A 14,178-nucleotide genomic window follows, 5' to 3' on the forward strand; every position below is an offset into this window, starting at 1 on the left:
ACTTTGTAAGAATGAGTCTCATTCCCAACTTGTCAAACACTGACGCTTTGGGATTGCAGGTAGGGTCAGTTGCCAGCCTAAATCATCAGTACTTAATGATACAAAAAAATCAGATTTCTTAAAATTTGGACCTTTAACTACAGTGACATTGGTAGAGCAATTTAAAGCAAAGCACCGTCTCTCTGGCAGGAACAGTTTTTGAGCCAACAGCAGCACCTGTTCAGAGATAAACTGCTTCCAAGCATGCAAAGCAACTACTAAGAGACTAAAACAACCAAAAAGCAAGAAAAAACAACTAAAAAGAGGCAGAAACCAGCTTCAAAGAGACAGAATAATGTTCTACAAAGGCACGAAAAATAACCAAAAACAGACATCAGATGACAACTAAAGAGAGACACAGAACAAATACAAAAAGGCTAAACTACTTCAAAGTGACACAGAAAGACTACAAGATGCAAAATAACAACAAAGACAGACATAATTACAACACAGGCGTGCAATAAGGCTATAAAGAAATATCAAATGACAATGAATAGAAATAAAACAACCTAAAAGAGACACTAAACAACCACAATGAGATACAAAGAGACTCTCTCTCGGTCCGGATGGTCTTGCTCCTTTGCATGAGGGGCGGGGGTCTGTTACATGTCTGTGCCCAGGGGCCCATTTTCTCATAATCTGTCCATGTGGTCATCAGACATAGCGGTTATTTGACAGCTGTCTGGAGGTGGGAACAGCCAAGCAGCCATTATAGGCTAAGTCATGATGGATTTGGCGGTGCCCTTTTACAGCCGAGGGTCAGACTCTCAACTTATTTCATTAATGCTGCGTTTCTGTTCTGCACTTTCTGTTTTTCTCTTTGTGTATTTTTGGGATCTGTTGCCGTGATGTGTGCGGTGATGTTCTTTCTTCGGTTAAATCTGTTTTATATAAAGCGTCATTCGGCCTGCCAGACGAGGCTCCCTGGCCGTAACTTTGGATGCCGCTCACGTTTAATGACCGAGGGAAGGCTTTGATTCACCATTAGCTCTTCTCCCCTCTCGAACCCGGGGTTTGTGTTATGGTTTGTTTGGAATGGACAGGTTTTGTGGGGTAAAACCGAGGTTAACGAGCTTGAGTGTCCTGCATGACCACTTGTTCGAGGTATATTGTGTTATGGTGCATGCCGAGAGAGCGTTACGTGGGTGTTCTTGTGTTAGAGAGCATGTTCGAGTCTCGCTCCAGCAGTGGCTCATGGTGGCCAGCCAGAGAGGATTGCGTGAGATTTTTTAACAGCGTCTGCTGAGCTTTTCAACAAAAACACTTGATAAACAGATTATGGAGGTCTATAAACCACCCGCCTGTGTCTGATCCCTGTTCGTACACAGTCTCTGTGTTTGAGTGCGTGTCGCTTTGCTTCTTCAGAGAGTTTGACGCCTGCTGAACGGTGGGCATCCAGAGCTGCCTGTTAAATTACATCTGCACCAAAACCACAGGCCTCCATACCAGACGAGCTTCCCTTCCAGCCAGCCAGCAAGTCGGCCAACCACCATACTGCCCTACCAGTGCTGCTCTCTCTTTCTTCTGTTTATTTCTTTTCACATCTTTGTCTTTGCCTCCTTCATTTTTCATAGACAGAGCTTTGGTGTTAATAATTTGAGAAGCGACCTTTGATGCTTCCTGGCAAAGGCAACATGCCGCGGCATAAACAAGCTTGAACAGATACCGCAGACACACACACACACTTACACACACACTTATGACTAATCACACTGACTGAAAAAATAGCTCAAAAACCCAGAGAAACACTTTGGTAAATGGCTGTAAAACAAGAATTTGACTGCTGAGCTATGTGGCTGCTAAACAATCACAGACGACTGCAAAAGGCAAAGCTGTAAAACAGTCCTGATCTCTGCACACACAGTGGGAGTGAGTGCACCTTTTTCTAAGTGCTTGTCAGTAGAAAGTCTGCAGTGAAACTCCCAGATTACTCCCAATCCCTGCTCCCAATTAAGGGCAGTGTATAATTCAATGCACTTCTTCACTTTCAAGTCAGAAAGTGTCAACTCGTGTTTGCCTCGTCGTAAAACTTCCAGAGGGAACTCGCAATCCAATCTGAGTCCGTATCTGCAGACGAGCAGGGCCTGTCACACACACACACACACACACACACACACACACACACACACACACACACACACACACACACACACACACACACACAGTGACAATATGAGTATGAGATGAGGCAGGATAAATCAAAGAGGAAAGGGGCTGCCTGCAAACATATGCAGATTGAGTTCTTGATATGGCTGTGGCGATGACATGCAGAACGAGGAGCCAGAGACTGTGACTGTATGATCAGGATCCGAGTGGAGCTTCATGCTGCTCCATAATTAGGGCCTGAAATGAGGCAGAGGTGATTATCAGATTACATTTTCCAGAGTGATGAAGTATGTCTCCCATGTCTCATTTAGTTTGCCAAATGTCACCTTTCTCATTATGGCAACACTTGCAAAGACACGTTTCCGCCGCAGGATTTTTCCCAAGGGACGGGGAACTGTTTCCTCTGCAGGGTCATTTTAACCCCCTTAAAGTTCCTGCTCTGTGGGTAGTGCGATTCAATTGTACATTTGCAACTAGAACGACAGGTAAAAACAGTTGTCACGTTGGCCTTTGCGGGTCTTTAAACCATGATGGCGCCTATTAATACCTTGAAAAGTAGTTTTTGAGATAAAAAGTTCCAGTTAGTTCTATTTTCTTACATAAGCTCAACAGTTTTGGCATTTAAACATGAGCAGGCTGAAACTGAGACAACATTTTGCATCCCACTCTATCACAAAACAACTCCTGACAGTCAGCAGTCCAAAGAGAGCTGATGAAAAACAACTCAGTTGAGAGCTGGAGTGGCAATTTATGCCTTTTTCACACACCAGCTACAGCCAGTCCCTGGACACCTACGGTTGCACACTTATGATACAAAAACACACTAACTGTCCTCTGGTGGTTTCCTGTTCGCACCTGAGCATGGTTGTGAAAATATTTGGCAGGGAGTGATGCGGTCATGTCTTCCCCAAGTAAATTAAAGTCAACAGATCTGCCTGTCACAGTCCGAGGACAGCGTAGCAGCAGCTGAGAGCACAGACGTACATTAGCAGTGGGCTTATAGGTTATATTTGCACGTGGTTGCACATTTAAACGTTTATGGGAGGATTCTTGTGTGACAGTGCTGAAGACAGTGTCTGTGTTGAAGTGAGCCCATGATGTACACACTTTCACTTACACGCTTTAATGTTCAAAAACACGTTCTTTTTCCGTACTGTCCATGACTGCAGCACCGCTATTCAACCTCATCAGCTCTGTTTTGGTTTTTGAGCTGTTTGAAACTCTTTCAGTATTTATTCAGCACCTTACCCTGCTTTATGATTTAAAAAAGAATATATGGGACCTTTAAATAAATCTGTGCATGCGTTAACAGATTTAAGTCAACCTCCCACCTCAACAAACTAAAAGCACTTCAATAAATATAATTTTTCTTCCTCTGTTTTTTCCTCCAGTTCTTTGTGTGTGACATCTGAAGCCTGGGATGATGGTGACCATGCTGTTAGCTCCTGTCTGTGTGCTGCTGATGCTGGGGGCGCGAGCTCTTGCCGGAGGCTATCCCCCCATTCCTCACATGAAGTACATGCAGCCCATGATGAAAGGGCCGATTGGACCCCCATTCAGAGAGGGCAAGGGACATTATGTTGGTAAGTAATTCCTGCGGGTGCAGTCTCTTTCACCTTTATGCCTCACTCAGCCCTGCGTAAGTCCACTCACTCTTTTGCAACAGTCCACTGGGTCAGTGGAAGCACTGGTGAATGCAATTTTTGACTTTGAATCCTGTATTAATGATATAATCCCCATGGTGAGGACATTTTAAATATGAGAAACTGCAAATTAGCAACAGAAGGAACTCAAAACTCAAAACTATGCAGTGAGTCACACACTCAAAAATAAGTTCCTATGAACAAAAGTAGTCTCCAGCATTACAGACTGATATGTGATGGATGTGGAGACCGTCCCAGGAACCAGGACTTGTGCACTGGTTCTCTTCAGGCAGTCACGGGGCTCACTGAAGTGTGTGTCCTTCCCATGTGGGTTCAGCGGCATTTGGCTGGTCCTCAGTTGGGGCCGAATGGAGGCCTCATTGCCCACTGTTCTCTGAGCTCCACTGGGCCAGTTGTTCCTCCTGCCATCTGGATGCTGTTACCCCTCTGTTTATCACATACTCTTCAGCTGTGGGATGAAGGGGAGAGTGCGAAGGAAATAAAAATAGATGAAATAAAAGTCTGAGGCCAAGGAACTGGGAGAGGGAGGGGAAATGTGCATACTGTCATCATTAGCAGATTTGACCCTAACTACAAAAACAAGGTCTTGATCATGTGAGATGAGATGAGATGAGCCTTGTGTCATCAGAGGCCAGCAGGCTTCAGAAGCTGCATTTTGTGCAAATCTGATGTTGATATTTTGCATTTGAATAACTCACGGAAGAAATAAAGATGTGCTCAACAAGTTACGCCTTGTAGAGATTTCAACGTGTGGTGGAAACAAGATACAGATTTGGAGGAGTGAAGCTCACGCTGTCTGTGACTCACCTGAATACAATGCCTCTACTGCCACTCAGTGGTCATATGTCCACATTGCATCACCACTGGAACAACATAAGAGTTACTAGTTAACCAAATACTCTACATGTGACTGTTTGACTGTCATGAGATATGAGGTATAAGATTTTCTAAATGTTCTCAACATTCCAGATTGTATAGTAATAAATATCTATATCTAAATCATTAAATGTCATGCATCATTGTGAAGCAGTAAAGTGAAGCAAGTGATCCATAGCTGTATCCTTCCTTTACGCATATTAACTCTAAAACTGTTCTGCTTGTAATTTTATGGACATGGACAGGCTGTAGTCAGTCTCTATACACTTGTTCATACATCATTTAATCTCAATTCATGTTAAATTCTTTGAAATGGACACGACAATTAGGTGAATGAATACATAATTCCTGCACTTCGTCTTTTTAGGGCCATTTCATCATTCATTCAGACAGATATAATGATGCATTGTGAGATGATTGTTTTGCAATGTGTTGTTTATGGCAGAATCACTGTGTCAGGATACCACAATGGTTATTGTAGGCAATGTATCGTGAATCATCTCGTATCATGAGTTATGCTGTGATTCCCACCTCTAGTCTTAGCTTCATAGGAGTCGGTACTTCTGCAGGTTTGCTTTTACAAGAGAAGATTTCATCGTAGTTTGACTCTGTCCTTTCAAATGTATTCAAAAGTACAAGTTAGGTCTGAATCCTGGAGGGCACTACATCAAGTGATGAAGAAGCCGTTACCTCTCGAGCGTGAAACATGTTATTTCTTCTCTGTGGGTGATATATTCAGGTGGTCAACAGTGCAGCTGTGGACCACAACTAAACAACAAAACGGACTTGTTGTTATTATTAGATCCACTAATGCTGTTAGAAAAAAAACATAGTTTTGGCCAAGGGTGCCACCTTTAGGGATAAAGACGAACGTCAAGTGTAAATGTTTCTGATAAATCATTTATTTGTGGTGCAGGGCCTAAAGTGAGCACACTTTGTGTAGTTCCTTCTCCAAAATAGATTGCATCCACTTAAAATTCAACCTAGATGTCAGCCGGGAAGCTAAAAAATGGACGGTGACAATGCATAGACGTGGTGTACATTTTTTTTTAATCAATTTTCTTTGTCATAGAATGGTAAAACAGGTAAAAGTTTACCTGATTATCTGACCACTTGTGTTCCTCAGCCTGTTGGGCTTGTCGAGCACCGCTGCAGCCACAGGTCTGGTTTCATCTCAGTTTTGAATCCACCTCTTGATAGGCCCCATGGTCCGAAATGTATTGCATATATAATATAAATGTGATTTAGATACATAGATTTCCATAGACAGTGCTCACAAAATTGTTGTAGAGTGTCGTCTTGATTTTTGGACTGGAATAATAGAATATTATGCTGTTCATCAATATTAAGCTTCTCTCATCGTTGTGGTTGCATTCTCATCAAGTGCCACTAGGGGGGAGTAGTTGCTTATGGTTACATTTCCACATAGTACTCACTTTGTCACTGTCAAGCTGCCCTTGAATTAGTTATAGTTTCAGTGATCCCAAATATATTGCAGGTGTGTTATAATAATCCAGTTTTAAGAGGTCTTGCATCATATAATGCTTTGTTATTCTGGTTTAAAATGAGGATAACTGATTCACAATACTAAAGAAATAAACTGGCTAGGATTGGTTTCACAATAGGAGAGGCCGAAGCATATCAAAACATATGCCATACTTTTTAAAAATTGAATACTGGGTGAGCAGCCCTCTGGTCTATGACCCACAGAGAACAGCAACACACAGGAAAGGTATCGCTGAGACGAGGCAACAGAGCCACAAACCAGCTGAAATTGGTTTATGAGTGTTTGAGGTCTTCTGCAGATCAAACTTGTGTTTCTGCTCTTTGTGACCTGGCAGTTCAGCTTCACTCTGCTGGGAAAGAATAATGAGACAGTTTGTGTCATTCTTCTTTGGTCTACTTCTCTCTCTGTTACACAATCAAAAATGTGCATTTTTTTTACATGATCACTCCCAAGATCTCTCAATCAATCTGCTGTAAAACAGACATGTTAAGTACCATCCAATTGTACTATAAAAGAACAACTGCTAAGACCAGGAGCATGTAGAGTACTGGTTTAATGCTTTGGAGACCTTCCTGCCTCTCAATCTAGATTGAAACAAAGAAATAATGACCATACCCCTGATGGAACAGGTTATCGGGTCACAATAAGATATCTTTCTAACATGCTACAACACAATCAGTGTCTAATTTGGAGATTGAATTTGAAATGATTTTGTGATTTTCTCCTTATGATTTTCAGCATATAACCAGTCAATAGATTATTTTAGGACATATCTCTTTTAACAGTCTGAAATGTTATGGTAAATTAAACGTAATGATCTTATAAAGAAGTAACTTTGGTGACTAAATTGATTAATAATTTGAGACATTATTTGTACTCAAGCCCAGTCATTATGAAGCTACCAAGGTGTCAGAGATCGAACAACACATGGTATAGGTAGCAAATCCATTTAAAAACTTTAGTCCTTCAGTCCGGCCTTTAGTGTCAGACGATCTTCTGCAACACGTGTAAGGTTGATTACAAACTCCTGTCTGTACCCTGTGCACCATGGCTCTTTATCCAACCCAATGAAAATATATTTGGTATCTATTTGACATACACTGTCACAATTACAGAAATTTGATTTGTTGATCTGTTTCTTTTTTGTTTTGAAATGCTTTGATATTAATACCATCATCATCTCTTTTTAGATATGCCACCCATGATGGAGGTGAAGGGGGAACCAGGCCCTCAAGGGAAACCTGGACTAAGAGGTCCACCTGGGCCACCAGGACTTCCAGGAAAACCTGGACTGGGCAAGCCGGGTCTCAATGGCCAACCAGGCCCTCAGGGACCTGCCGGGTTTCCAGGGATTGGTAAACCTGGACTTCCAGGTCTCCCAGGAAAGATTGGGCCAAAGGGGATGCCAGGGTTTAATGGCGAGGTTGGCCCTCGTGGTGAACCAGGTCCAAGAGGTCCTCCAGGGCAGCCTGGCCTCCCTGGTCCAGCTGGCCTGTCTCTGAATGGGAAACCTGGTCTTCCAGGCATCAGAGGCCCCCCTGGGACTCGGGGTGAGCCAGGAATAAAGGGTGGTGCTGGCCCACCAGGTGAGCGTGGGATTAAGGGCGAGAATGGAAATGGAAAGCCAGGGCCCGCAGGTATAAGGGGTCCTCCTGGACTGAAAGGCAGTTCAGGACCACCTGGTCTTCCAGGAATTGGTAAACCAGGACTAAAAGGTTTGCCTGGACTGCCTGGCCTGAAGGGTGACCAAGGCCTCCCAGGGGATCGAGGAGAACCAGGAGAGCCTGGGGCTCCAGGTTCACAAGGTCTGCCAGGTCCCATTGGGATAGGGAAGCCTGGGATAGATGGACTTCCTGGAGCACCAGGCCTACATGGCCCAAAAGGTGAGGCAGGGCTCCGAGGTCCTCCTGGATTTCCTGGGACTCCTGGCTATGGAAAACCTGGTCTGAGTGGGCCAAAAGGAGACAAGGGCCATGGTGGGTTGCCTGGACTCCCAGGGGACAAAGGAGAGCAAGGAATGATGGGTCCAATTGGGGAACCAGGCCTTGATGGACAATCAGGACCACCAGGACTTCAAGGCCCAATGGGACTCCCAGGGAAACATGGAATGCCAGGACAGAAGGGAGATCTGGGACCCCAGGGCCCTCCAGGACTGCCTGGTCTTAGAGGTGACCAGGGCCCCAGCGGACCCTTTGGAAAACCTGGCATCCCTGGGGAAAAAGGAATCCCTGGGTCTGTTGGTGCAATCGGAAAACCTGGACCAAAAGGTGAGGCAGGGCATATTGGCCTACCCGGGAATCCAGGGCTGACAGGTGCCCCAGGGCCTAAAGGTGAAACAGGGTTTATAGGGTCTCCAGGCCCCAGGGGCCAGTCAGGCATTCCTGGTCTTCAGGGCCCCATGGGTCCAATGGGGCCACAGGGTGTCCCTGGCCTGAAAGGTGAACCTGGACTCACAGGGCCTCCAGGTCTGGGTAAGTTTGGGGAGAAGGGAGCTATCGGTCCCCAGGGTCCTCCAGGGAAACCAGGCCCTTCTGGACTTAATGGTAACCCTGGTCTTCCTGGGCCTCCGGGGCCCCCCGGTCCTCCAGGAAATGGCCAAACAGTTGTTGCAGGGCCAACAGATTCACAGTTGGAAGGAGATGAAGTACCAGGGGACAGGAAGGGGCCTGCTTACAGCCAAGTACTCTCTGCCTCTGTGGCACCAGCCTTTACTGCCATCCTCACAACACCTTTCCCTCCTTCTGCCATGCCAATCAAATTTGACAGGACTCTGTACAATGGGCAAAATGCCTACAGCTCTGCTACTGGCATGTTCACGGCTCCTCTCTCTGGTGTCTACTACTTTGCATACCACATGCATGTGAAGGGAACTAGCTTGTGGGTGGCACTGTACAAGAACAATGTACCAGCCACTTACACCTATGATGAATACAAGAAAGGCTACATGGACCAGGCGTCCGGTAGTGCTGTCCTAGAGCTGAAGGAGGGTGACCAGGTATGGGTCCAGATGCCCTCGGATCAGGCAAATGGCCTCTACTCTACCGAGTACATCCACTCCTCCTTCTCAGGATTCCTGCTCTGTCCCACATAACCCTGTACTTTTACTCAAACATGTACCTGTATTGGCACCTCAGAGCAGCCCTAAACCTAAAATACCTGCAGCCATAATAGAAACACAAAACCCATTCTCAATATTATTGCCACCATGTTTATCTGTGTCACCCTCAACATCATCAGTGAAAGAAAAAACAAACTTTGTGAATGAAATATGGAAAGTTTTTCAAGGCAGGGGTTAGGAATTTCATACTGTGTTCTTTGTTTCAATGTCCATCAAATGTGTGTTTTGGGTTGTATTTTATGTTGGTGTTGTTTTAGCTTATATTATTTTAATTATTATATTGTCATAATTTTATTGTTATTATTTTGTCCTTGTCATCATTGTTGTTGTTGGATTCAGACTATTAAGTGCCTTACTTTGTAATGTGCTAGTAACAGACCTTCCCATGTGACTGCACATCCTGCCCTCATGCTCTGACATCATAAGAACCAGACCCTGGGGGGTGATTGGTTCCTCTGGCTGCAGTCACGTCCCCCTCGTGTTCTTATTTAAACCGTGAATGGCAATACTGACATAAAGAGCAACAACGCAACACAGAACATATAAAACAAACAATAGCAAAACAAGGCATGTGGTGCTATAAAAACATTACTTCTCACATTTATTTTGTTTGACCCTTTGGTACTCTAAACAATTGCTACGTAAAAACATATTCTTAATAGGATTGAATCTTTGTTTTTAGATTGAGATATATATTTTGACCATTAGTTGGCATAAGCATCTGTTGGATGCTTACTTCTCCGCCTCGCTTTGAATTTAGCAGTATCATTTAAAATGATTGATCTTTGTCTTTTTCTTTTCTTTTTAATTATAATTTATTGAACTGTCCAGAAATGCAATCCAAGAAATACAATCTTAGAATAAATACATCCTTGCAGTATTAGAATTGTTAAACTGCCCCTTTAAAGAGAATGACATCATGCAAAGACAGTGCCTTCTTTACATTTTCAGGATGATATTCAATGAGGATGATGTGCATGCATATGGTCGATGTTTACGTGCCATAGACTATATACTGAGAGCAAGTGCAAAATGGACAATAAGGACACAACCATAACTGGATCGATGGCACGTTTCCTTGTATTGATCTGATTTTCCCATTTGCACTGCAAATCCCATCACGGGGTCACAGGCATGCTCTGACCATGACATCACTGCTTTCTAATGGTATACTACCTATTAATAAATCAGTATCACATTAACATTCCAAGTGAGCAATCTGTACTACCATACTATGAAAGCCCCTCATACCACATATCGCAAAATCTGTGATGCTGTAAACTTGTTTCTGTTTTGGAGAATATGCCGGCAAATTAATGATGGAAAAAAAAGACATTCACGTCTTCTCTCAGTGCCAGTTTCCTTCTGAGGTGTTGCTGAGCAATTGAGAGCAATTCTGAATTGTTTGCATGTCTGAATTAAAAGACGTTCGCTTAATTTTCCACTGGTATCAAAAATAGCTGAATTATTCTTTGGCATTATGGAACATCCACGGCTTCAAGGACAAGTTCTTTTCAGAATCCAATCATGTCAGGTGGAAATGAAAATCGATCTGCATTCGCTCCATGAATAACTAAAGGGACTGACTGAGGCCCACAGGTTGTGAAATACAGGTTGTGTAACACTTAACAAACCCCTGCCAGATTTCTGAGAGAGGTGGTGGGCAGGAGGTGAGAGTTGTGTATTCACTCGTTTCCGTTGGATGAGGCATTAAAAACACATGCTGTGTGTGTATGCATGTGTTTGTGTGTTCTAGTAGGTGTGCCTTTCTGTCTGTCACTGTGTGTGTGTGTGTGTGTGTGTGTGTGTGTGTGAGAAGTTGTGTCACATTGTCCCCTTGGCATTCAGGTCATGGACACTCAGAGTGGATATTAACAAACTTGCTGAAGTTACAACAGGAAAAAGCTTGCAGTCCTGTCAATGTTCCACAAGAAATCTGACTTCAAAATGTTTCTGCATCCTTTTGGGTTTTTAAACAGTAATTTAACTCCACCTATTTTACACATCAAAGTGTGTTTACGGGTCTTTGGGAGTACAGCGACATATTTAAAAATAGAAATATAACGTCTTTTGTGGCTCCAGAGGAAGATGCATGTAATCTGATAAATTGCTTCCAATGATGTTCCTGTGTGGCTAAATTGCATTGTGGGTAATGTAGGGGCCAGGTTTGGAAAGGCAGCCCCCTGGTTTACCACTGCACGCCTGTAAGACTGTTGGACTCTATATGGACAGTTTAAAAACACAGCAGAACCAGAGATATCACTTTCTTTTATTCTGTGCAGTTTTTTTTTTTTTCCAGTTTTTGAAGAGACATCTACTGAAGTTAGCATTCTATCCAGCTAACCCCAGGCCTGAAAACCTCCCACTTTCTCTCAGCAGCCCAAAGATCCTGTGCCAGCGGTGTAAACACCAGCATTCCCCTGCTAGCCTGGCTAGCTGCACGGCTAACTGAGCCAACAAACTAACCATAGCTGCAGTCATGGATGTATAAAAATATACATTTAGCTGCAGTTAGCAATTATTTAGCTGGGAGAATGAATTCAAGGTGACTAATTCTTACATATTGCACCTTTAATGTATAAAATTGGTGGGTACCCTTTAATAGAATTGAACACAATCTAATGGTGCCTTTTTAAGAAAGGGAACAAAGTTATAGAATAGGTGAATGGTGAATGTAATTAAGAAATTACCGGAGACAGAGAAAACTGAAATCAAAACATAATGATAACATTTAACACTGAACATTGATATGAATATGCTGCATATTGGTTAAATGGGAGACATAGTGGTGTGCAATAATTGATGTGTTCTATCAAGTTGTGAACAAAAGGAGACACTCGTAATCTTTTACCGATGGTTGCAGTTACAGAAGACAGGAGATCAAGAGTTTTGGGCAAAAATCTTATTTTACCGACTCCATGCTTTACTCCGCCACAACTCCCACAGATTTCCATTCAATTGCTATTATTACACTGAATTTGGGACTACCTTACACCTTAATGGAGGAATGTCAATGTACAGGAGAATTGTGCCAAATAATGAGCTTTGCAGTCAGAATGAATGTATACTGTTTGACTGATTAACAATAGCCTCTATGCATCATCTACACATAGACAGTAACATAAACAGTTACTCTAGTGCTAGAATAAGGCCTAATCAGTATTTTACATCTATGTAATGCAAACAATGCACTTGCTCTCGCCCGTTCTGTTTCATAACATTTTCATAACACACCTACAACCGCTTTGTATCATTATCATTATGTGAGTCTACACGGCAGTCTGAGGCTCGTTATGTACTGTATGTTGCCTTTTTTTGTTTTTTTTTCATCGTCGACTTCTCTTTCTGGACATATGAAACGGTGATGTGAGTTACATGTGGCCATTCCTCTCTGTCCTTGTGTTTTTTTTATTCATAGACAATGTCACTTGCTTGCAGAGTTTGCCCTGTGTGCAAATCATTTAACAAGTGTCAGTAAGATCCATGTACCGTCTCAATCACAAATTGCTTTCGAAGTGTTTTTTCTGTTTTTCTTTAAAAATAAAAAATAAAAAAAAAACAACAACAAAAAAAGACAATTTTAAAAAAGCCTTGCTTCGGTTTCGTAAGGGATATTTGTTTGTTTTAGTTTCAATGAATACAAACGGCCATTCCCATTTGCACATGAAATTAATGAAGATGTATTTATACATTTATGATAATTTAATAGGGATGCCAAAACCGACCACCGAAGCCTAGAACGTATAAATGGTATTTAACAACATTGATGAGTTAAGAGCATTTACAACATGTAGTTAGCATTCTAGCGTTGTATGTGAAGGATTATTTGTGGACTTTTATTTTCTATTTGTGTAATGTTCAATGTATCAACCTATAGGATTTTTGTCATACAAGGCTATTGCGTGCACTCTATGCAATAGAAGTTGGGTATAAATGCACTCTTTTTGATTGAAAATGTTTGTCTGCTTATAAAAAATCTACAGTACTTGATTGTATTGATACCACATCAATAAAAACTTTCTTGTATGTTGGTGTCAGGCTCCCATTTCTGTTTACTGTGTATGCATTTGGATTATTAAAAATATATAAATATGCATGAGTTAGTTGTATTAGAGGCCTGTGAGTAGCCCACTTGTTATTATAGTGATTTAAATGTTTATTTTTAAAGGGTAACTCCACCCATTTTACACATTCAAGTGTGTTTACAGGTCTTGGGGAGTAGTACAACATATGTGAAAAAAGCAGTATAACGCATTTTGTGGCTTCAGAGGAAGATGCATGTAATCTGATAAATTGCCTTGTTCCTATATGGCTAAATTGCACTGTGGGCAATGTAGGCGTCAGGTTTTGAAAAGCAGTCCACTGGTCTAGCATCACTCTCCTGTAACACTGCTGGACTCTACATATTGACATATATCACCTTCTTGTATCCCAGGGAGTCTTGTTCCTGGTGCCTACATTACCCACAATGCAATTTATGAGATTACATGCCACTTCCTCTGAAGCCACACATGGCTTCATACTACCTTTTTCATTCAGCCATTCAGGGGCTACTTTGCATCGTGGGTAATATAAGCACTGGGTTTTGTAAGAGAAGTAAAATTTGTGGGATTAAAAAAGGTTACATCTCTGCTGTATTGATTTCATCATTTGTTTTTAATGTTTCCATAATAAGTGCAAAACCTACATTACCCATGATGCAATTTTGCCGTTTATCAGATTATATGCAGCTTCCTCTGGATCCACAAAAGGCTTTGCACATATGAGGTAGTGCTCCCCGAGACCTGTAACCACACTGTAATGGGTAAAGTTGGTGGAGTTACCCTTTAAGAAAATCTGCACGGAGGAGAAATCCCCTGCAGAAAAAA

The 14,178-nt window shown here is 42.4% G+C and overlaps 1 protein-coding gene across 1 annotated transcript in view; it reads left to right on the forward strand.

The window, feature by feature from the left end:
* Window positions 1–13,328, forward strand: part of col8a2 (collagen, type VIII, alpha 2) — a 46,953-nt gene extending 33,625 nt beyond the window's left edge. The window contains exons 2-3 of the mRNA XM_037091646.1: window positions 3,537–3,728; window positions 7,383–13,328. Of these exons, the coding sequence (XP_036947541.1) occupies window positions 3,566–3,728; window positions 7,383–9,283 (2,064 nt within the window). The 5' untranslated portion in view covers window positions 3,537–3,565 and the 3' untranslated portion in view covers window positions 9,284–13,328. The remainder of the gene's footprint in view (window positions 1–3,536; window positions 3,729–7,382) is intronic.
* The last annotated feature ends 850 nt before the right edge of the window (window positions 13,329–14,178 follow it).

Source organism: Acanthopagrus latus, chromosome 3 (genome assembly GCF_904848185.1).
Source record: "Acanthopagrus latus isolate v.2019 chromosome 3, fAcaLat1.1, whole genome shotgun sequence".
NCBI lineage: Eukaryota > Metazoa > Chordata > Actinopteri > Spariformes > Sparidae > Acanthopagrus > Acanthopagrus latus.